This window comes from Rhinoraja longicauda, chromosome 27, assembly GCF_053455715.1.
Source record: "Rhinoraja longicauda isolate Sanriku21f chromosome 27, sRhiLon1.1, whole genome shotgun sequence".
Lineage (NCBI taxonomy): Eukaryota > Metazoa > Chordata > Chondrichthyes > Rajiformes > Arhynchobatidae > Rhinoraja > Rhinoraja longicauda.
In genome coordinates this window covers 16,343,809-16,365,460 of record NC_135979.1, presented here as the reverse complement: position 1 = coordinate 16,365,460, position 21,652 = coordinate 16,343,809, and the positions used below count along the sequence as shown (strand labels likewise).

General features: G+C 41.3%; 1 protein-coding gene across 1 annotated transcript; it reads left to right on the top strand.

Annotated features, from left to right (window-relative positions):
- The first annotated feature begins 1,592 nt into the window (after window positions 1–1,592).
- On the top strand, window positions 1,593–17,063 carry LOC144606882 (palmitoyl-protein thioesterase 1-like). The gene is made up of 9 exons (XM_078423339.1): window positions 1,593–1,743; window positions 5,419–5,528; window positions 6,694–6,821; window positions 6,916–6,986; window positions 8,395–8,497; window positions 11,594–11,684; window positions 12,621–12,719; window positions 14,741–14,812; window positions 15,770–17,063. Exons 1-9 carry the CDS (start codon window positions 1,632–1,634, stop codon window positions 15,890–15,892), a joined length of 909 nt encoding a protein of 302 aa, XP_078279465.1. The 5' UTR covers window positions 1,593–1,631; the 3' UTR covers window positions 15,893–17,063.
- The last annotated feature ends 4,589 nt before the right edge of the window (window positions 17,064–21,652 follow it).

Here is a 21,652-nt window from a genome sequence, read left to right as displayed (position 1 = left end):
GGGCGAATGCACAGTCTTAAACCAGAAGACAGGTTTAAGGTGAGAAGGGAAAGATTTAATAGGATTTAATAGAAACCTGAGGGGCAACTTTTTTTTACACAGAAGGTGGTGTATATATGGAACAAGCTACCAGGGGAGGTAGTTGAGGCTGGTACTGTAACAACGTTTCAAAGGCATCTGGACAAGTAAATGTATCGGAAGGATTTAGAGGAATATGTGCCAAATACAGACAGGTGGGACATGTAGGCATCTTGGTCAGCATGGGCAAATTGGGCCAAAGGGCCAGATTCTGTGCTAGATTCTGTATGACTAAATTGCCTAATAAGCATACGAGGAGAATCTGCAAGATAATGTTGAGATACCTATTCCTTTTCTCCAGCAATGTTGCCTGACCTGCTGACCTGCTCCAGCATTTTGAGTCTGTCACTGTCAGCATTTTGTGAATGGCATTGTTCCGCATCACCCGTTCTGGCTAATTATTTCGCCGGTCAACTTGAGCCAACAAGCTACTGCAGACGCTGGTTTATGCTGAAGTAACTCATCGGGTCAGACAGCATCTCTGGAGGATCCTCTTGCATCCCTTCTCTCTCTCCATCCCTCCCCCGCCCTAGTCGTTGTACTAGTATCACTGTCGTTCTGGTGAGTTTCATTGTATGTATAACTCATTTTCACCTAGCCCACAGCTATCAAGGCACCGTTTCCTTCATCATCATTACTTTTATGCATATTTTTCATTCATTTCTTCTATATCTCTAGTTTCCCTTTCCCCTGACTCTCAGTCGGAAGGGTCTCGACCCAAAATGTTACCTATTCCTTTTCTCCAGAGATGCTGCCTGTCCTGCTGAGTGACTCCAGCTTTTAGTGTCTCTCTACAGACAGATGATACTTCTGATTAATTTTACTGTTTGTATGCCTCGTCACCTTCCCCTCGGCCAACAATGAATCATTCTACATTTCCTTGACCATAGTCTGCTTTGATCTGTCGTTTTCACACCTTATCTCGTCTCCTTCTCCCCTGACTTTGAAGAAGGGTCACAACAAGAAACGTCACCCATTCCCTCTCCAGAGATGCTGCCTGTCCTGCTGAGTTACTGCAACGTTTAGTGCAAGGTAAAGCCAGCAAAGAGCCAGCTAGAAATATGGAAGGATAATCTGAGAGACAGCAAATAGGTAGATAGTAACTCAGCACTGCTCTCTGGTTGTGGTAGGATGATTCAATTGCCTGATAACAGCTCAAGCAACGGTATCATCCCACCACAACCAGAGAGCAGTGCTGAACTACCATCTATTATCTACCTCTACCTACTATTCACCTCTTTGATGTCCCTCTGACTATCCTTGACTGGACTTTGCTGGCTTTAACACTAAACGTTATTCCCTTATCATGTATCTATCTATACACTGTAAATGGATTGATTGTAATCATGTATTGTCTTTCTGCTGACTGGTTAGCATGCAACAAAAAAGCTTTTCACTAGACACAAAATGCTGGAGTAACTCAGCGGGCCAGGCAGCCTCTCTGGAGAGAAGGTACAACTATTTAGTGTCTGCCTTTAATGATGTTGCTGGTCCTAGACTGAGCCCGTGGGGAGATCACGTGGCGCCGCCGCATCATCACGTGACCCGGCAAGATGGCCGCGCAGGCAGTAGGGTGGTCGTTGCTGCTCCTCCACTTCTCCACTTCACAATCATGGACAGTCCAGAACAACACGCAGCCACCCGTGGTCATATGGCACGGCATGGGTAAGATAAAAGAGGCGTACAAATCGAATGTATTTAGCAAAGGCGCTCTCGCTCTGGGAAGGACACAAAGTGCCGCAGTGGTTCAGGCGGCATCTCTGGAGAAAAGGGACAGGCAACGACGTTCCAGGGGTCGAGACCCTTCAGATTCTTCTCCAGAAGGCTCCCGATGCATAGTTCTCCAGAGATGCTGCCTGACCCACCGAGTTACTTAACAGTTTCTGTCCTTTTGTGTATTAACCAGCATCTGCGGTTACTTGTTTCTGCATTTTCTGGGAGTTAAGTCTACCCGTAAACGAACCGTATGTCTCTCGCTCTTTACTTCAATTCATCCTATTACCCTATTACATATTTTTTCAAAAAAGTGTTTGAAACGTTGTGTTTCAATATTTGCTTTAGCTATATTATATATTATTAGATATATTATATATTAAATATCTCGATATTTGCTTTAGAAACGTTCTAAATATCGGTCTATTATAATTATTACAGCTATTTCACTCAATAGGAGCATTAAACTGTTTTCTGTGAGGCTTTGTTGTTACTTTAATCTTCCTCCTGATATCCAGTCAGGCAAATCCTATTAGATAGTAATTAAGCGTGGCGACAAAATACAAGGGACAGCTTCAATGTGGGCACAAGGAATTTTAATCTATTTTTTTTTGCAGTATCCAAGATACTAATCTGCAAAAGAATTGTTCCTTTTGAATTTTTTTAATTGATGTGACTTTGTGCTGCATGTGAAACCACGTGAACATGCAAATAAGTCATAGGAGCAGAATTAGACCATTTGGCCCATCAAGTCTACGCCGCCATTCAATCATGGCTGATCTTTCTTTCCCTCTCAATCCTATTCTTTGGCGGCACGGTGGTGCAGCGGTAGAGTTGCTGCCTTACAGCGAATGCAGCGTCGGAGACTCAGGTTCGATTCTGATTACGGGTGCCGTCTGTACGGAGTTTGTACGTTCTCCCCGTGACCTGCGTGGGTTTTCTCCGAGATCTTCGGTTTCCTCCCACGCTCCAAAGACGTACAGGTATGTAGGTTAATTGACTGGGTAAATGTTAAAAAAAATTTTTTGTCCCTAGTGTGTGTAGGATAGTGTTAATGTGCGGGGATCGCTGGGCCGAAGGGCCTGTTTCCGCGCTGCCTTCTCCCCATTACCATTAACACCCTTGCTAACCATACAGATATCTTTGGTAGAATGTAAGTATTTTATTATATTTGTTTTTTGGTTACTGATTAGGGAAAAAGATGAGAGGAAGGAAATGTCAAACATGTTATTCCCTTATCTTGTATCTGTACATTGTAAAAGGGTAGTGAGGGGCAGGATAAGGACACCAAGGTTGATTTGAAACATAAGTAATTTTAGTGACTCAGACAACCCTACGAATCAGGGCAAAGAGGCTGGAATTCTTTCCAAACTGGCTCACGACATAACTTTATTCTCAAATCCAGGATTATCCTCTATCTTGATAAAAACATAGAAATATGCTGGACGTGGTATGGAAGGATATAATTTTACAGCAAAATTGAGCATCTTGTCTGCTCAGGGCTCCGATGTCAGGCTAGCACAATTGTCAATGTGTATTATTGGTTGTTCCTTGTATTGATAATACAACACACTTAATTTACTGTAACAAAAAGCAAACTACTGGAAGAACTCAGTCTGTCAAGAAGCACCTATGGAGCAAAGGCACAATGTTTCAGGTTGGGCTTTGCATCAGGAGTGGGCAGAAATGTCTTGACCCAATCCTTGACTATCCCTTTGCTTCCACAGATGCTGATTGACCTGCTGAGTTCTTTGAGTAGTTTTTTTGTTTTTGCTCCAGACTTCAACATTTGCAATATCTTATCTCTTGCACAATTAAGTTTTTTTCCCGATATTTCATAGTCAAATAGTAAAGCTGGTGAATGAAAGGGGTGTGGGAATCAGGTCCTGTTGAGTGGGATGCTGAGTTATTGGGATCTCTGAATAGTTGGATAGTTGATTATTGGAGTTTTATTTTATTTTTGACACGTCAAGCTGTTGCTTTGGAATATGTATGATGCTACTTGTGTAAGGGGTTTCTGCGCCGAGCTTTCGCCTGACCTAAGGTCCCCGTGCCTTGCTCTGATCCCTTGACCAGGCCGTGCACACTGGTTCCTCGTGAGTGGTTCGACCCACTCACCCCTTACGGTTCTAGACACTGGACTTAGATGCAGGAGCTCTTATAGTGCAGAAAAATTCCACCAGACCAGATTTGAAAACCAGGGTTTAAATGAAAATGCTTTTATTTAGCGCCTGGGACTATTGTCCATGAATATTTATACATTGCTATATGACATATCTATTAAACACATATTGAATCACATGAATACCTTTGACTTATGAATCACAAAACGCACAGTTCCACAAGACATATACACGAATACCTTTTTCGCTGAATTCTTAAACACACAGTTCTACAAGACATATACACGACTGTAAGATGGGGAACGTACGACACATCGCAAAATTGACCAACACATATTTCTTCACACACCCAACGTTTATTCAAACCACCCTCCCCTCTACACTAAACTATGTCCAGGATATGCAGGATTTGGAGTACATGCTCACCATGGGGCTATTACTGGGGTTACTGGCTGTTCGTTTTTCAGTATTTCTCCTTGAGTTGCGTGCCTGTTCCTCTCTCTTGCATCCGTTCTTCTTGCCTGTCGTTTCTTCCTCCTGCATTCGTTTGACTTCCTTCTCGCGTCCATTTCTTGGAACCCGGTTTTCTATGCGTGTCTTGACTCGAGGTTTTTTCTTTACTTTTTGACTTGAGTTTAAAACCCAAAAGTAGTGGCCAGTTATACTATTTCTGACCCGTCCTATCTCCCGCCAGATCTTGGAATCTCTTTGTTCAAAAAGATATGTACGAGTTCTTTTCTGATCTGCGCTTATGTCCGGGGATACTGGGGATGGCCAGACGGTGTTAATTGGTATTTCGTTGCGAGGTGATGGGTTTAACTGGTTTCCCATCACCTACCAGGTAGTTTTCTATGGGCTATTGTGCCCCCTTAACGAGATGAACTGTTTAGGTCGGCTTGGGGCATTGTGAGTATGCTGATGTTAGCGCCCCAGTGTCTGTACTTCGACCTGGTTTCGTAGGTTTCTGCATGGCCAATCCCCATCCATTGTTCTGGCCGTGGCTTTGCAGAAACCTAGAGACTGGGTTGTAAGGTTTTTACTTTTTGTGGCTGGTCACGAGGTCCTGCGGCCATTTTAGGACCCACGGATTGTGACATCCTTTGGTAATCTGACCGCAGCCTTTCTCCGCTATCAGCCCCAGTCTCTCGTTTAAAATGTCCAAACTGCAGCTCTTTGGTTTGGTGTTGCTTTCCAAATGAGGGAAAACTTCTCAAATCTTACACTTGGACCAATTGATACACTTCAAAGGACCAATCCTGCTTGAAGTGTCTAGTCAACATTGTTAGAACAAGAATATGTAATTGCAATAAACAGCATTGCTGCACTAAAGTAGAAGTGACAATAGCACTAATGAGGAAATGGTTAAGTTGAAGCTGTAATATGGGAGGAAGTTTGTGAACTTTAGATAAACCATTTGGAATGGCGAGTCTCTGCAATTTTTTAACAAAAGTAGCTATAGTAATACTTCAGTACAGTCCTGAACTGTTTTGTACAAATTAACTAGGTGACAGCTGCTGCAACCCTCTCAGCATGGGATTCATCAAGAAACTGGTGGAAGAAAAAGTTCCAGGAATTTATGTTTTGTCTTTGGAAATTGGAAAAAGTATTACAGAGGTATGTTTGAATGAGAGAATGAATTGAAAATGTGGTCCAATTTCTTTGAAATTCTTTTTTGGGTCATGAGGTTGGGATGGATCATTAAAGATCCAGAGACAAAATTAAATCTTCCCATAGTAACTAAATGGTTTAAGTTCCATTAAATATCTTGGAGAGATGTTTTTACAATAATATGACTGGTTGATTAATTCAATCCATGCTTCTTGTTTAATCTAATCTGTGTGTGAATAGTGCCATAGCCATTTGCATACTTCTGAACTCCTAGCAAGCCATACGGATCTAGGGCAACTTGGGACTGTCACTGAATAATTCAGTAAATAGATTCAAGAACAGTACAGTGGTACCATAACTAGTGGCAGACGATGTTGAAGGACGAGCAACAATTGAAGACTGCAAATTAGAAGTGAGGAACTAGTCCATTTCAGATGTTTGCAGTAGGGTTTCTGTTCCTAATTCCAGTCCAGCTATCCCAGCGCAAACTTTTCAATAGGATATCTGTCAACTTCGTCGAGATAGAGCTCAACTGTGTTTCCTCATTTAATAGTTCAATCCACAGTCCCAATTGTGCTTTAAAATAAAGTTCTTTATTATGACCACATAATTCAGATACTAGATATTAACTAAGTTTTGCTCAAGATGCTTTCTTGGAGTGAAATTTGAACATACATGGTTTTAACTGCTCTTTACAAGTATCTGTTACTTGAATTATCCTAGATATCTGTTGGTCAAGCTTTGATTGTGGGAGATTTAAGAGCAAAGTCTTGATTAATGGTTCCAGTCCTTTTACCAGGACTGTGGAGTCCAGTATTAAAGGACACAGGTTTAAGGTGAGAATGGAAAGATTTGAGAAAGCTGGTGGGTAATTGAGGGTGGTGGATGTATGGAACAAGCTGCCTGAGGAATTGGTGGAGGCAGGTACAATGGTGATGTTTAAAAGACATTTAACCAGGTAAATGGATAGGCATGGTTTAGAGGGATATGGGCCAAAAGCAAGTAAGTGGGATTAGCTCAACTATAAAACCTTGTTAGTGTGGATATGTTGGGCTGAAGGGCCTGTTTTCATGCTGTTTGACATGATAATCTAAATGTGGATTATTCTTCTCTGTGGTTACAATATAATCCTTCATGTAGATCTTTAATTTTGACCTTTTTCTTTAAAAAGGACATGGAAAACAGTTTCTTTATGAATGTAAATGACCAGGTAGAGCTGGTGTGCAATATATTATCCAAGGACAAGATGCTGCAGAATGGATATAACGCAATGGGCTTTTCTCAAGGAGGTCAGTTTCTGTAAGTATCCTATCAGATAAAAGTTAAAAAGCAGCTGTTCGGTTTATAATTTATTTAACTAAAGAACCTAATTGTGGATTTCTACCCATTACAGAAGGGCTGTGGCACAGAGATGCCCCTCTCCTGCCATGAAAAATCTCATCTCATTTGGAGGCCAACATCAAGGTAATATTTAAGGACACTATTCATCTGCATAATTGTATGAAAAACCTATTAAAGTAAGAGGTTGCAAAATCCAAAAATTATTACATCTGTAGGTGATACTAGGTAGGTAATTGTATAGAACCCTGATTGGATTATTATTTAAGATTGTGCTACCATCTTTGCACTATTCTAATGTTTTACATTCATTGATGTATTTATTTATTGTGATCATCATTATCATGTATACTGTTTATCCTGAGCTGAATAGGAACAGGGAATTTCATTGCACCCTGCTGTAAATCAGTAGTAAACTAAGACAGTAGGGCGGCACGGTGGCGTAGCGGTACAGCTACTGCCTTACAAAGCCAGAGACTTGGGTTCGATCCTGATCGGGTGCTTGTCTATGTGGAGTTTGTACATTCACCCCGTGACCTGCGTGGGTTTCCTCCGAGATCTTCGGTTTCCTTCCACACTCCAAAGACATAGTAGGTTAATTGACTTGGTATAAATGTAAAATTGTCCATAGTGTGTGTAGGATAGTGTTAGTGTACGGGGATTAGTGGGCCTAAAGGCCTGTTTCCACATTGTATCTCTAAACTAAACTAAGCTAATGTGAAATCTGAATCAGAATGCAGCTGGAATATTGTACATTGACCGAGTGTCTCCATCTACAGGAGAGGATCTACAGTTCTTGCTTTGGAGGAAGTGCAGTAAATATTCACCAAATTTATTCCTTTTAGAAGTGGGTTGAGAAAAGTTGCCCTTAAGAGCTCTATCCAGCTCTCTCTTGAATCCAGCTCAATCTTGAGTTTAAAAGGATTGGAGGTGGTTTCATTGGCACTTAGAAAATTCTCAATGGGATAAATACAGGCATTTGTTTTCCCGTGGTTGCGGTGTTGAAATTTGGAATTGGTCACACAAAATAGGGTCTTCTATTCAGGACTAAGATGAGAACATTTCTTTACCTGTCAGTAGTGAATCTTGGGGAATTCTATATCCATGATTACTGTGTGGAGGTTTAGTTAACAAGCAGATTGTAGACGTATTATACTTTTTTTGAATGTTAGAATTGATCAATGTGATGTTACTTTGAAAAAGTGGTGCTTATCTGCAACAGGCACTAAAGGCAAAATGGCCAACTCCTTGTTATTGATTTTGATCCTACTGCAAATTCAAATGTGTTCGGCCCCTAAACAGAATGCACCAGGCTCATCAAAAAGCTGACCCTCAGCATCCGAGAGGCAACCAGTGTGTCAGAATGGCGTTGAGAGGCAGGTAGGGCCTGGAGATCTGCTGCAGAGACTCTGCCTCAGCATGCCATTACAGTCTGTTGCAGGCAGACTCTGACTTGAGGTTTTAAATCCTGAAACTAAAATAACTTTGCATTTCAAGTGGTACTAATTCTGTTTCTCCCAATCTTCCTTCACAGGTGTATATGGTTTACCTCGCTGTCCTGGAGAAAGTTCCTATATCTGCAATTGGATAAGAAAAATGCTGAACTGGGGTGCATATTCCAGTCCAATCCAAGAGCAGTAAGTAATAAGCAAAGAATGTGGATAAGCGATTGAAGCCTGGAATAGATTAGAAGTTTTGAATTTGAAGTGGTGAACTTTGACAACAGTTAAGAGGCCATCGTAGGCATAGTGAAAAGTAATTTAAAGACAGTGGAGGAATGTGATGTTGTGATCCATGGGTAGAGGGTAAACATTTGTTGACTGGTTTGACTAAATGACATCTTTTATTTTTTAGAAGTGCATGGGAATTGCACAAAACATAGAAAATAGGTGCAGAGTAAGCCATTTGGCCCCTCGAGCCAATTAATGCGATCATGGCTAAGCACCCAAAATCAGTACCCCATTCTGGCTTTTTTCCCCACATCCCTTGATTCCCTTAGCCCTAAATCTAACCCTGCCTTGAAAACATCCAGTGAATTGACCTCCACTGCCTTCTGTGGCAGAGAATTCCACAGATTCACAACTCTGGGTGAAAAAGTTTTTCCTCATCTCAGTCCTAAATGGCCTTCCCCTTATTCTTAAACTATGACCCCTGGTTCTGGACTCCCCCAATATCAGGAATCTTTTTCCTGCATCTACCCTGTTCAATCCTCTAAGAATTTTATATTTTATGGTTTACATCATTACTATAACATTTCAGATTTCATTATGAAACAAATCCATAGTCTATTTATTTTCATTTCAATTTCTGCCGAGGTCATCAGCCCCTGATTGTCCACAATGACTGTTTGCAGTGCATGAGCACGTTTGATAATGCAGAGGAGTAATTATTCTGATCAGCAAATATGGCTACACAATATGTCTATCAAATTTTGAAATTTGTTTTCAGACTAGAAATGAAATTCTGCATGGAATTGTTTAATCCTCAGTTGGCAGCTTTCAATTTCCTGGTCCAACCAGGTCGTCCTCGCCATGGATGTCCAATCCTGCTACATCTCAGTCCCACACTAAGATGGCCTTGCAGCCCCAATTGCTTCCTCAAGTGAAGGCTCAACCAGTAGTTCTTCACCACCATCCTTATTTGCCTGGCTGAGCTCATTCTTACATTGAATAACTTCTCCTTTACCTCCACTCACTCTCTACATCAGAGGTAAAATGTAATCTGCATGGGTCTAAAATAAGTCAGTATCTTTGTGGAATTGTTTAAGTTAAGATGGAGCTCCTTCCTTCCCCTTCGTACACTGACCAGATTGTTGCTGCTTCCTGTACTCATGCGGAAGTTAATTTATTTAGTTTTTCTGCCAATCTCCTTTCTGCTCTTATTTTTATGTGGTCCATATCCGACTCTTCCCTTTCTTGACTTCTCTATCTTGGGGATGACGGTAGGCTAATAACAATAACACAGCAGGGCCCATCCACTACCACAGCCATCTTGACTATAATTTGTTTCCCATCATTGTAAGTTTTTCCTATTTAATTGTTGTAATGAGGCTTTCTGCACCTAGTGTCTCGGATGGCTCCCCTTTTCTTTAACCATGGCTTATGCTCTACAATAGTTGACAAGAGCCAAGTCACTTTATTTCCCATGATACCTTCCCTGTCTTCCCAGCAGAGCAATGAGGTTCCACTTATTCTCGCCTTCCACCCTTCCATCCCCGATGTTCAATGGATCAACTCCATTAATTCTGCAACTCCCCTCTCAGCATTCCAAAGGGATTGATCGCTCTGACGCCCTGGTTCGCTCTGGCATCGTCATGAGCCACCTCCTTTTCGCAGTACTTTCCCATGCAACCTTTGGGAGGCAACACCCGCTCTTCACCATGTCCCTTCCCAACACCGAAAAACCCAAAAGGTATTTTTTGGGTGAAACAGCAACTTGCCAGCACTGATGTTTGTTATTAGTACTACAATGTGGGCTTTTATCTTGGAGAAACAGTGCTGAATGAGTGACTGTTTGCAGCATATCTCTTCAATCTGCATCGACAACCAGAATTCCCAATTGCCTTTTTAAATCTCCATTGCTTACCAACGTTGGCTGCCACAGTTCCAATGAAGCCCAAGAACAGCACATCATCCTCTGTCTAGGAATGTTTGAATTCCAAGAACTTGTATTGAATTCAGTTTTGAGTAAACAGCCATTGCTGTTTGTGATAACTACATATTTCTGGTGTGAAGTCACCACCTGTAAGAGTTCTGGCATATTGCTTTGTTCTATTGATTGGCCTCGCCTCCCTCTGTTTGCACTCCACATACAAAGATACATAGACGATAGGTGCAGGAGTAGGCCATTCAGTCCTTCGAGATCAGCCATTCAATGTGATCATGGCTAATCATCCACAATCAGTATCCCGTTCCTGCCCTCTCCCCATATCCATTGACTCCGCTATCTTTAAGAGCTCTAACTCTCTTTTGAATGCATCTAATGAATCAGCCTCCACTGCCTTCTGTGGCAGAGAATTCCACAAATTCACAACTCTGTGTGAAAATGTTTTTTCACATCTCAGTTCTAAATGGCCTACCCCTTATTCTTAAACTGTGGCCCCTGGTTCTAGACTCCCCCAACATCAGGAACATGGTTCCTGCATATAGCATGTCCAAGCCCTTAATAATTTCATATGTTTCTATAAGATCCCCTCTCATCCTTCTAAATTCCAGTGAATACAAGCTCAGTCACTCCATTCTTTCATCATATTGACAGTCCCGGGAATTAACCTTGTGAACCTACGCTGCACTCCCTCATTAGCAAGAATGTCCTTCCTCAAATTAGGAGACCAAAACTGAACACAATACTCCAGGTGTGGTCTTGCCAGGGCCCTGTACAAATGCAGAAGGACCTCTTTGCTCATATACTTAACTCTAGATAGGTCAGCTATGGTTAACAAACATTCGTCATGCTCTGACAGCAGCAACAACACTTGTCATCTGGATAATTTTAACCTCCACCTGATCGCAAAAAATCCTTTACTTACCCATTTCACACCCTCTTTTCTGCAACTTTTAAAAATAATTCTCATTTTTCCAATTATATGAAAAATCGTTGACCTGAAACATTAAGTGTTTCTCACCCCATGTATGCAGCCTGACCTGTTTGAGTCTTTGCATCAGTTGTTTATATTTCAGATTTCTAGCATCTGCACTTGAAAGTCTGATTGTTTATTATTGCTTTCCTGACAGCTTAGTGCAGGCTGAATACTGGCATGATCCCTTGAATGAAGAGCTCTACAGGAACAAAAGTATTTTCTTGGCAGACATCAATCAAGAAAGGGTAGGTATTATTGGAATAAATGCTACCAAGTGCCTACCTCAACTATGTTGTTAGACATCTGACCATGAATTGTATTCATGAACTGTCAATAGAGATGTGGCATGTAACCTGTAGTGCTGCCACAATGCACTGCTATATCAATATTCCAGATAGTCAGTCTTCTCATTTGAGTAGTTTTGATCAGTTTTACTGCACTGTATTAGCACACTATATGCTATATCAAGTAGAGTCAAGACTCAAGAATGTTTCATTGTCATAAAGATCAATTAAATTCTTGCTTTTATCAGTCATACTAGGTAAATCAGACTGTTTTATCCAAGCCAAAGTATGTAGTGCAATCTTAGTAGTACAAAGTCCTTAGTATTTCAGTGCCTAGGGTTGTGCAGGGTGGTTAATATTGGTTCAGAGCAGATTTACTAAAACCATAGGTGAAATGGGTGGAATGCCTTGTAGGTAAATATTGGACGAGTGGTATCAGTGAATTAGAGTAAGAGGGATTGATTGAAACAAAGAATTCTGAAGAATTTAGAGGGGCTGTTTCCTGTCGTCACTCTTTTAAAATAAGAGATCACCCATTTAAGATTGATGAGTTGCAATTTGTTTTTGCTGAGGACATTATTTAGAACTCTGCTTCCACAGGCCTTTGAGGAAAAGACTGAAAGCTTTTAAGAAAGATTCTTGATAGGCAAGATGGAGAGTGGGCATAAATGCGAAATTGTTGGGGTCAGATTAGCCCTAATTTTATTAAATGGCACGTGAGAAAGAAGGACTGAATTTTTGCTCCTAATTTGATTGCAGCAGTTAAGTTTCAAAGTGCCCTGAGGTAGGGGGAGCAAATTGCACTTGCATGCCTGTATCTGGGTTTAAAATGAACAAATTGCAGTTGCATAGCTTTATCTGGGATTAAAAGAACACAACTATTACTATTTGTTGCAGGGCATCAATGGAAGCTACAAGGAGAATCTGATGAAGCTGAACAAGTTTGTGATGGTGAAATTTCTGAAAGATTCCATGGTTGTCCCAGTTGATTCGGAGGTGAGGATGGAGCCTTTTGACTTCTACTGGTAGTCACTATTATAGTTACATTTGAAATGTCAGAATTTGGTTTTATCATATTCCCATAGGCACTTTTTGTTTTTGAATGTTTTGGCATTCTCCCATAGCTACATTGAAACTGGTCGTGGAAAGTTTCCATATATATATACACACAAAGATAAACCTTTTGCAATCTAAAGAAATCAAACTGACCTTTACTAAGAGTCATTAGTTTTTTTCCTCCTTATCCCCCCGTCCTCCTCCACCAAAAAAAATAATCCAATATTCGCAGACATTGGTCAGCTATCCATCCTCATAAGCTTGGTATCTAACATTTTCTCTACAACCAACCATTTTGTTTACTCTTTTCCTGCTACTCCAACAATAAAAACCCACATAAGTTCTCTTTTTTACCTTGATGGAGCCCATTTATTCAGCTACTGCCTTCTACCTCCCTTTAGTCTCAAATGTTGCCTTTCCCAGTTTCTTTTCTACTTTTGTTTATTTACTTCCTGATCAGGAAGGATGTCAAAGGCAACGGGGAGAAGGCAGGAAAAAGGGGTTGATGGAAAAATGATCAGACTCAGTGGTCCATTCTCAGTAAACTGATCAAACTCATTTTGTCTTTAAGTGATCTTAAAGTTCTCTTCCCTAGTGTAATGTCAAGAAATCTTCAGCATGGCCGACAATTTACCCTTTCTCGCATCACGACTCTTTATCCATCTTTCTCATTGCCTCCTTTTGAATCTCTCCAGACTTTAGCATTGAAAGGCTGCAACAACATAAAACTTTACAAAATTGTAAACATTCTGTTTAATGGGACATGTTCTTGCATTCATGGCATAATCGACATGCATGCTTTGAGCTCCTTATTCACAGGCTTCGGACATCTTCCAGGTCTTTCTCAATCTCTTCTCCAAACATTTGACTACACCTCCAATTGCTGCCACCTTTTGTCTTTGCATTTGTACTTTCCAATATCCCTTTGGAACCATGGTATAGTTTTCTCCTCAGTTACCATACTATACAAATCTAGAAATGCTTATTCTGTGCTTTCTGTTCTATCCCCATTTACACCACTTTGGTTCGAGATTCTGCTTAAGTGGGGTAGGGGGGAATGTGTAAAGAAAAGTTATTGTAAAACATCATAGTTGGAAAGGGAGTTTCAGCGAGTTAATTCTCGGCAGATACAGTAATCAGTTACATACAAAGCAGTTTTTTATTCACAAAATGCTGGAGTAACTCAGCAGGTCAGGCAGCATCTCAGGAGAGAAGGAATGGGTGACGTTTGAGGTCGGGACCCTTCTTCAGACTGATGTCAGGGGGGCGGGACAAAGGAAGGATATAGGTGGAGACAGGAAGACTGGGAGATCTGGGAAGGGGGAGGGGAAGAGAGGGACAGAGGAACTATCTAAAGTTAGATAACTTCAACTTTAGATATTCCCTCTTCCCCTCCCTATTCCCAGATCTCCCACTGTCTTCCTGTCTCAACCTATATCCTTCCTTTGTCCCGCCCCCCTAACATCAGTCTGAAGAAGGGTTTTGACCCGAAACGTCACCCATTCCTTCTCTTCTGAGATGCTGCCTGACCTGCTGAGTTACTCCAGTATTTTGTGAATAAATACCTTCGATTTGTACCAGCATCTGCAGTTATTTTCTTACATACAAAGCTGATCTGTTGTGTGTCAGTATTATTTCTGTTTAGCCAACCTGGAGCCATTGTATGATGGGAACTGAAATTCTTTCTTTTCTCCCCCTCAACTACTAATATAGCTAATGAGTTGATGGTACAGGTTGCCCAAGAAGTGGTGATACTCAATTAAAATATTGGTGGTGGTTTCCATGTTAAACAGTTGAACGATTACAAAGCTCCACAGGAGCCATTTGAAAGATCTATTGATCATCTTGGAAAATATAGGAATCATTTTAAAATGTTTGATTCCATTACTGAAAAGCTGTGACGTGTGGTTAAATAACTTTACTGTCACTTTAATTAACATTTATTTTTAAATCTCTTCCAGTGGTTTGGTTTCTATAAAGCTGGCCAGGCCAAGGTCACATACACCTTACAGGAGAGTGATCTTTATCATGAGGTAAGAATCACAATGTTACTTGAGTAATTTATAGAAGAGGCAAATTGGGTAGATGTCCTCTCTCCACCAGCAGACCTTTGGAGATGGTGGTATAGGACTGTTCCCTTCTGAAATCTTTATTTGAATTTGATTCCAAAATTGCGTGAAATGGATCTGGGTAGCCCCAAGATGTTGAATTGAAGGCAAACTGTGGTCAGAGATGGAAAACTGGCTTTGAAACAATTATAAAAATGGATTTTATTTGTTAGAAGGGGTTTGGAAATGTATGTTTTGTCAGTTTTACCTCTGTAGAATGATTCCTATAAAATAAAGCTAAGATACAAAGAAAGGGACCGGTAAAGCCAAAAGAAAGTTAGCTAAAAAATGAATGATAAATGTTTTGAGTGTTGGGAATGGGATAGACCTCTGGCAAAATGTCAGGACTGCTGTGACCAATGAGTTGCACTGTCACCTGATAAGTGGAGGCAGTGGGGCATAATGTTGATACATTTTATGACCGTATAACTGACACCTCTCTGCCCGAGGGGAGATGGGTGGGTAATTTTCTCTCATCAAGCATGAATGAGCAGGGCGATTGTGGACAAGGGCTTTAATTTGACCATTCAACGAAAAGGAGGGTAATGTATATGTTATCAAAATAAAGATAAAAGTGGCTGAAGGAATTATTCCTATCCATCTAAATTTTCTAATTGGAAAGTTAGTTGATATTTGGCTGCTTCTATTAACCAGACATTATGCTTCATTGTTGCGCTGATCAAGATCATAATCTAATTTGATGACCTTGAACTGGGACCAACATATAACATTGGAAATTTTTCATGAGGACTGTACTAGTTTTGAACACTTCAATTTATCCAAACAGTTTTGAGAACTTTGATTGTTTCATTGTTTTCTTTTTTTTAAACCTGGTGGTTTTGCAGAAACATGAGATTAAATGCACTTTTGTTTTGCCTATAGGATCGATTAGGATTGAAAGTGATGGACAAAGCAAAGAAACTGGAATTTCTAACAGTGGATGGGGATCATCTTCAGTTCTCAGAAGAATGGTTCATCACCAACATAATTCCGTATCTGAAGTGATTCTTTTACAAAGCTAGTAATTTTCTACTAATTGTTTCATCACTTAACATATTGAATTGTGAAGCACTGGATCTGTTTAATCTGTTTAAATTATAATGCATTGCTAATCCAACCTACTGCAGTTTTAGGAAGCAAACACTTTGGCTCCCTCAAGAATGAGGGCTTGTGATTGAAAATTCACGCCTGCCAAGCAGAATGGACAATCTGTTCATTTAATACACATATGAACGTTTCATAGTGATGAGTGCAGACAAAGCGAGTCTGGAAATTAATCTGCATTTTCCTTTCACATAGGATCTAAAGGAAATCTATGCCCATCTAATGGCAAGGAGTTCTTCTTGATCATCTAATGTTTATATATACACACATGCACTATGAATAAGAAAGTGTTATAAACATTTGCCAAATGTTTTTAAACATACCAAGAAATGCAACTCTTCAATGTTATAATTCAAACTGAATTACTAAGTTTTAGATTAGCATTTCAATGCATTTTGTTTAACATGGCCAGTGTTCAAAGCTAGTCTTGTACCATGGGGTGTAGATTAGTGTACTGTAATCAAAGCAAAACTTGGCAGTCAGAATTTCTGTACCTTGTTATCCCTCAGCTACCTCACCTGTTTGATTTGTTTTTAATTTTTATAAACTATTTAAGCAAAATGTGCCTAAATCTTAACATAAATGTGGACTAAGTAGACGTGATTTAGAATGCTTTTTCATAATTGAGGTCTTCAAGAATATGTAAGTCTTTCATGCTTCGCACTGAACAACAAAAGCATTTACTTCACTCAAGTACAATGGTGAGCTATGTAATTGAATCACTTACTACATGTTCCATTGTCATTGCAGAGGGTGGATAAAATATGTACTATAATCTTTGCTAACCTGGGTGAATGAAGATGATTTATATTGTTATAAACTGCAAAGATTAAATGATTTAATAAATTAAGCAATTCTACAAATTCCTTTGTCCCCGCTGTTAATAGTTCAATTTTTTCTTCTCCAAATGCTACTTCAGCGGTGGTTTAACTCTATATCATCATTACTTTCGTCATTTCCTCACAGAACCAAGAATCAGATACTTCTAAATCTTAACCCACTTTTTAAATTTAGACCCAATGCAATTTAGCAAATGAAATTTTCTTTGGAGAGTTTTTGGTTCAGGGTGAAAATACATTATAATCAAATCTAGAAGGGATCCAATTTCTTTAAAATAATTCTTTACACATTAACCCCAACCAGATCCCCAAATCTCAGGAAAAACTAGAACACCAAAAAAGCAATAGTGCTGTATGTTCTGAATTCCTGTTTGAGGGAATTCAATTCATGGATGATAGAATTGGCAAGTTAATCAACGTTATAGCTGAACTACCAGGACAGCACTAGTTAGATAAGTATAAAACATAAAAATACAAATATAAAATGTGATAAACAAATTGATTTTTAACTTGGATGAACAAGCTGAATTATATCCACAACTAAGTTTAGTGTTAAGAATGCCCTTCCACAACTACTGAGTACATATTCCTTTGGAAATGTAACCAAAACTAACCTGCAAGAAACCAGTAGCTATTTTAGTGGAGTGGCACAGCAGTAGAGCTACTGCCAAAGAGCCGGGTTTGATCCTGACTGTACAGATTAGTATGGGTGTCAGGGGTTATGGGGGAGAAGGCAGCAGAATGGGGTTAAGAGGGATAGATGAGTCATGATTAAATGGTGGAGTAGACTTGATGAGCCAAATGGCCTAATTCTGCTCCCATCACTTACGATTACGGGTGCTTGTCTGTATGGAGTTTGTATATTAACACCGCGACCAGCATGGATTTTCTAAGATCTTCAGTTTCCTACCACACTCCAAAGACATACAGGTTTGTAGGTTAGTTAGCTTAGTATCAATGTAAATTCTCCCTAGTGCATGTAGAATAGTATTAGTGCGCAGGGGTCGCTGGTCAGTGTGGACTCGAAGGGCCTATTTCCACACTATCTCCAAACTAAAAAGTGGGGGGAAAGTGTGAAATCCAATATGTCTATGGCACTTGAAAAATATCTAAATTAGCATTTGATAACCCATTTCTGGTCTCATGCACACTACGCCATATGAACTCTATTGTTGCATCTTCTGTCATCAATAAAGTTTGCCAACTCATTTGCTGGAATTCATGGCACAATGCCTGCTTTATTTGTTTCTGATAAAGGAAATTCTTGTCATCACACTAATGCTGTAGTGCTAGAAAGAGTGCAGAAGATACTCACCAACATGTTGCCTGGTATGGTTATAAGGAGAGACTGGATATCTGTGGTGAATCATAGTGGTGAATCTGTCGCATTCTTTGCCACAGAAGGCTGTGGAGGCCAGGTTAGTGGATATTTTTAAGGCAGAGATCATCAATAAATTGTTGATTAGTACGAGTGTCAGAGGTTATGGGGAGAAGGCAGGAGAATGGGGCTAGGAGATATAGATAGGTCAGCCATGATTGAATGGCACAGTAGACTTGATGAGCTGAATGGTCAAATTCTATTCGAGTTATGACTGAAGCTGGAATTGTTCTCAATGGAGCACAAGAGGCTGAGCAGTGATCCAATGGAGGCTTATAAAATGATGAGGGGCACATATAGGATAGTCTTTTACCACACATAGGCAATTCTAAAAGAGGACAAATGTTTAAGGTGAGAAAATATTTAGAGGAGATCTGAGGGACGTCTTTCCATAGAGATTGGGGAGGGGGGGTATATGGAACAGCTGCCAGGGATAGTTTTAGGGCCAGGTATAATCATCGTGCAAGAAACCATTTGGACAGATACATGGATAGGAAAGGGATATTGGCCAAATGCTTGAAAATAGGACTCAACTGGAATGGCCAGGTTCGGCTAAAGCAGCAAAACCCCCCATTACATTATGAAATTTGGAGCAGGGAAAGGAAATCTATTCCTAACAGCATTTCAAAAAAGAAATAGACCAAGAGCGAGAAATGTAATAAAATCACTTTTGCATTGCAAAGGAATGGCTTGCTGCCAACATAACTCTTTGCCTAAGTGATCATTCTACTGAGCCAGCAGCTATCATGTAATCAATAAGTTCATACATGTAATTCCACCCTTTTAATAAAAGCTCATTTCAAATTACAATCTCTTTGATTGATTGATATATCCAAGATACAACAAAGATTTAGAGGAAACTGACTCCAGAACCCTTGGACATAGAAGAGATGTCTTTGGACAGAATCCTCACATATTGGAAAGTCTCAAGATAATTTCAACGTTGCAAACCAAGTTTTTACACAGCTCCCATTGAATCACAATCCTTTATATCCCAAAGCAATCCTTTATATCCCAAAGCAATCCTTTATATCCCAAAGCAATCCGTAGAGCTGATTAGCCACAACATGGTCAAATCATTAAAACCAGTCTCCATAGTTGCTAGGAGATCCATTTGATTCCCAACTGGGTTTACATATCTCTCTATTTTAGATCTGGCTTTTTCAAAGAAAAAACATTACCAAAGCTTTGCATTTTGCCTTAACATCAATGTCCAATACTGCAGATGTTCATAAATAATATATTTGAACCATACAGATTTAAAGACCAAGATCAGACAGTGTCACCTGTGCATGTCAAGAAATTAGAGCTGAAAAAAAGAAATTGTGTTTATTAACATTTTTCACATAAATTCTGAGTGGGAATCTATTTAATACTTTAAATTTTTGGGAAGTGATTTGTGAATTTTGGAGGAGTGAAGTTTCATTACCCAAACGACTGAAACGTGGAAGTCCCCGTTTCTTGGTTTTGGTTATGCACGTTACAATAATGTGAACTGGATCCCGTGGGTAAGTTACTGCCTCCACCAACACGAAAGTATTTATTCACAAAATGCTGGAGTAACTCAGCAGGTCAGGCAGCATCTCAGGAGAGAAGGAATGGGTGACGTTTCGGGTCGAGACCCTTCTTCAGACTGATGTCAGGGGGGCGGGACAAAGGAAGGATATAGGTGGAGACAGGAAGATAGAGGGAGATCTGGGAAGGAGGATGGGAAGAGAGGGACAGAGGAACTATCTAAAGTTGGAGAAGTCAATGTTCATACCACTGGGCTGCAAGCTGCCCAGGCGAAATATGAGGTGCTGTTCCTCCAATTTCCGGTGGGCCTCACTATGGCACTGGAGGAGGCCCATGACAGAAAGGTCAGACTGGGAATGGGAGTTGAAGTGCTCGGCCACCGGGAGATCAGTTTGGCCAACGCGGACCGAGCGCAGGTGTTGAGCGAATAGCCAGGTGACCCTAACTACTCCCCACATCGGTCCTCATCCCCCCTCCTCTGCCCTGCTAACCCACCACCCCCTCACCATACATCCCCTCCCCCTCCACCTGCCCCCATCCGACCCCAACCCCCACCATTGCCGGGTGTTTACCATCCCTCCTGACCTCCCCCTTTCAGACACCGAACGGTCTGTCCTCAGCAGAGGCCTTACCTTTGTTCCCCTCCGCCCCCACATCGAGTTCCGCGTCCGCCATGACGTGGAGCTCTTCTTCCGCCGCCTCCGCGCCTTTTTCCATGGGAAGGAGTCCTCACCCCCCACTGATGACCCCTTCTCCCGTCTCCAATGGACCCCCTCCTCTTGGACCCCCCGGTTGGCCAACTACCCTCACTAGAACTTTTCATCTCCAATTGCCATCGTGACATTAACCGCCTCAAATTCTCCACTCCCCTGACTAACTCTAACCTCTTCCCCTCCTGAACGTGCAGCCCTCCACTCACTCCGCAACAACCTGGACTTAATCATCAAACCCGCTGACAAGGGAGGTGCTGTGGTAGTCTGGCGTGCTGACCTCTACCGGACCGAGGCCAGACGACAACTCTCAGACACCTCTTTCTACTTATCCCTGGACCATGACCCCACCGACAAACACCAGACCTTTATCATCAGCACCATCACGGACCTCACCATTTCCGGCGATCTACCCTCCAATGCCTCCAAACTTATAGTTCCTCAGCCCCGCACGGCCCGATTCTACCTCCTACCCAAAATCCATAAACAGAACTGTCCCGGCAGACCCATTGTCTCTGCCTGCTCATGTCCCACCGAACTTATTTCCACCTACCTCGACTCCATCCTATCCCCCCTGGTTAAATCAGTCCCCACCTCACACGCTCTCCATCTCCTCGATAACTTCCGGTTCCCAGGCCCCCACTCCCTCATCTTTACCATGGATGTCCAGTCCAGAGCTGGTTCTTACCCTTAACAACTTCTCCTTTGACTCCTCCCACTTCCTCCAAACCAGAGGCGTAGCTATGGGCACTCGCATGGGCCCTAGCTATGCCTGCCCCTTTGTCGGGTACGTCGAACAATCCCTATTCCGGGAGTACAACGGCCCCATCCCCGAACTCTGCCTCCGCTACATCGACGACTGCATTGGTGCTACCTCTTGTACCCATGCAGAACTCATTGACATCATACACTTCACTTCCAATTTCCATCCTGCCCTTAAATATACCTGCACTATCTCCAACATCTCCCTCCCATTTCTGGACCTCACCATCTCCATCACAGGAGACAGACAGTGACGGACATTTACTATAAACCCACTGACTCGCACAGCTATCTGGACTACACTTCTTCCCACCCTGTCCCCTGCAAAAAGACTTTCCCCTACTCCCAATTCCTCAGTCTACGCCGCATCTGCGACCGGGATGAGGTGTTAGAGATAACACTAAGGCGTTAGAGATGTCCTCATTCTTCAGGAAACGGGGCTTCCCCTCTTCCATTA

Bases quoted from the DNA above. Each gene is read 5' to 3' on its own strand.
- LOC144606882 (XM_078423339.1), top strand. From the start codon at position 1,632: ATGGCCGCGCAGGCAGTAGGGTGGTCGTTGCTGCTCCTCCACTTCTCC. The intron at 5,529-6,693 runs GTATGTTTGAAT...TTCTTTAAAAAG, and splicing joins TTGGAAAAAGTATTACAGAG to GACATGGAAAACAGTTTCTT. The intron at 8,498-11,593 runs GTAAGTAATAAG...CTTTCCTGACAG, and splicing joins TCCAGTCCAATCCAAGAGCA to CTTAGTGCAGGCTGAATACT.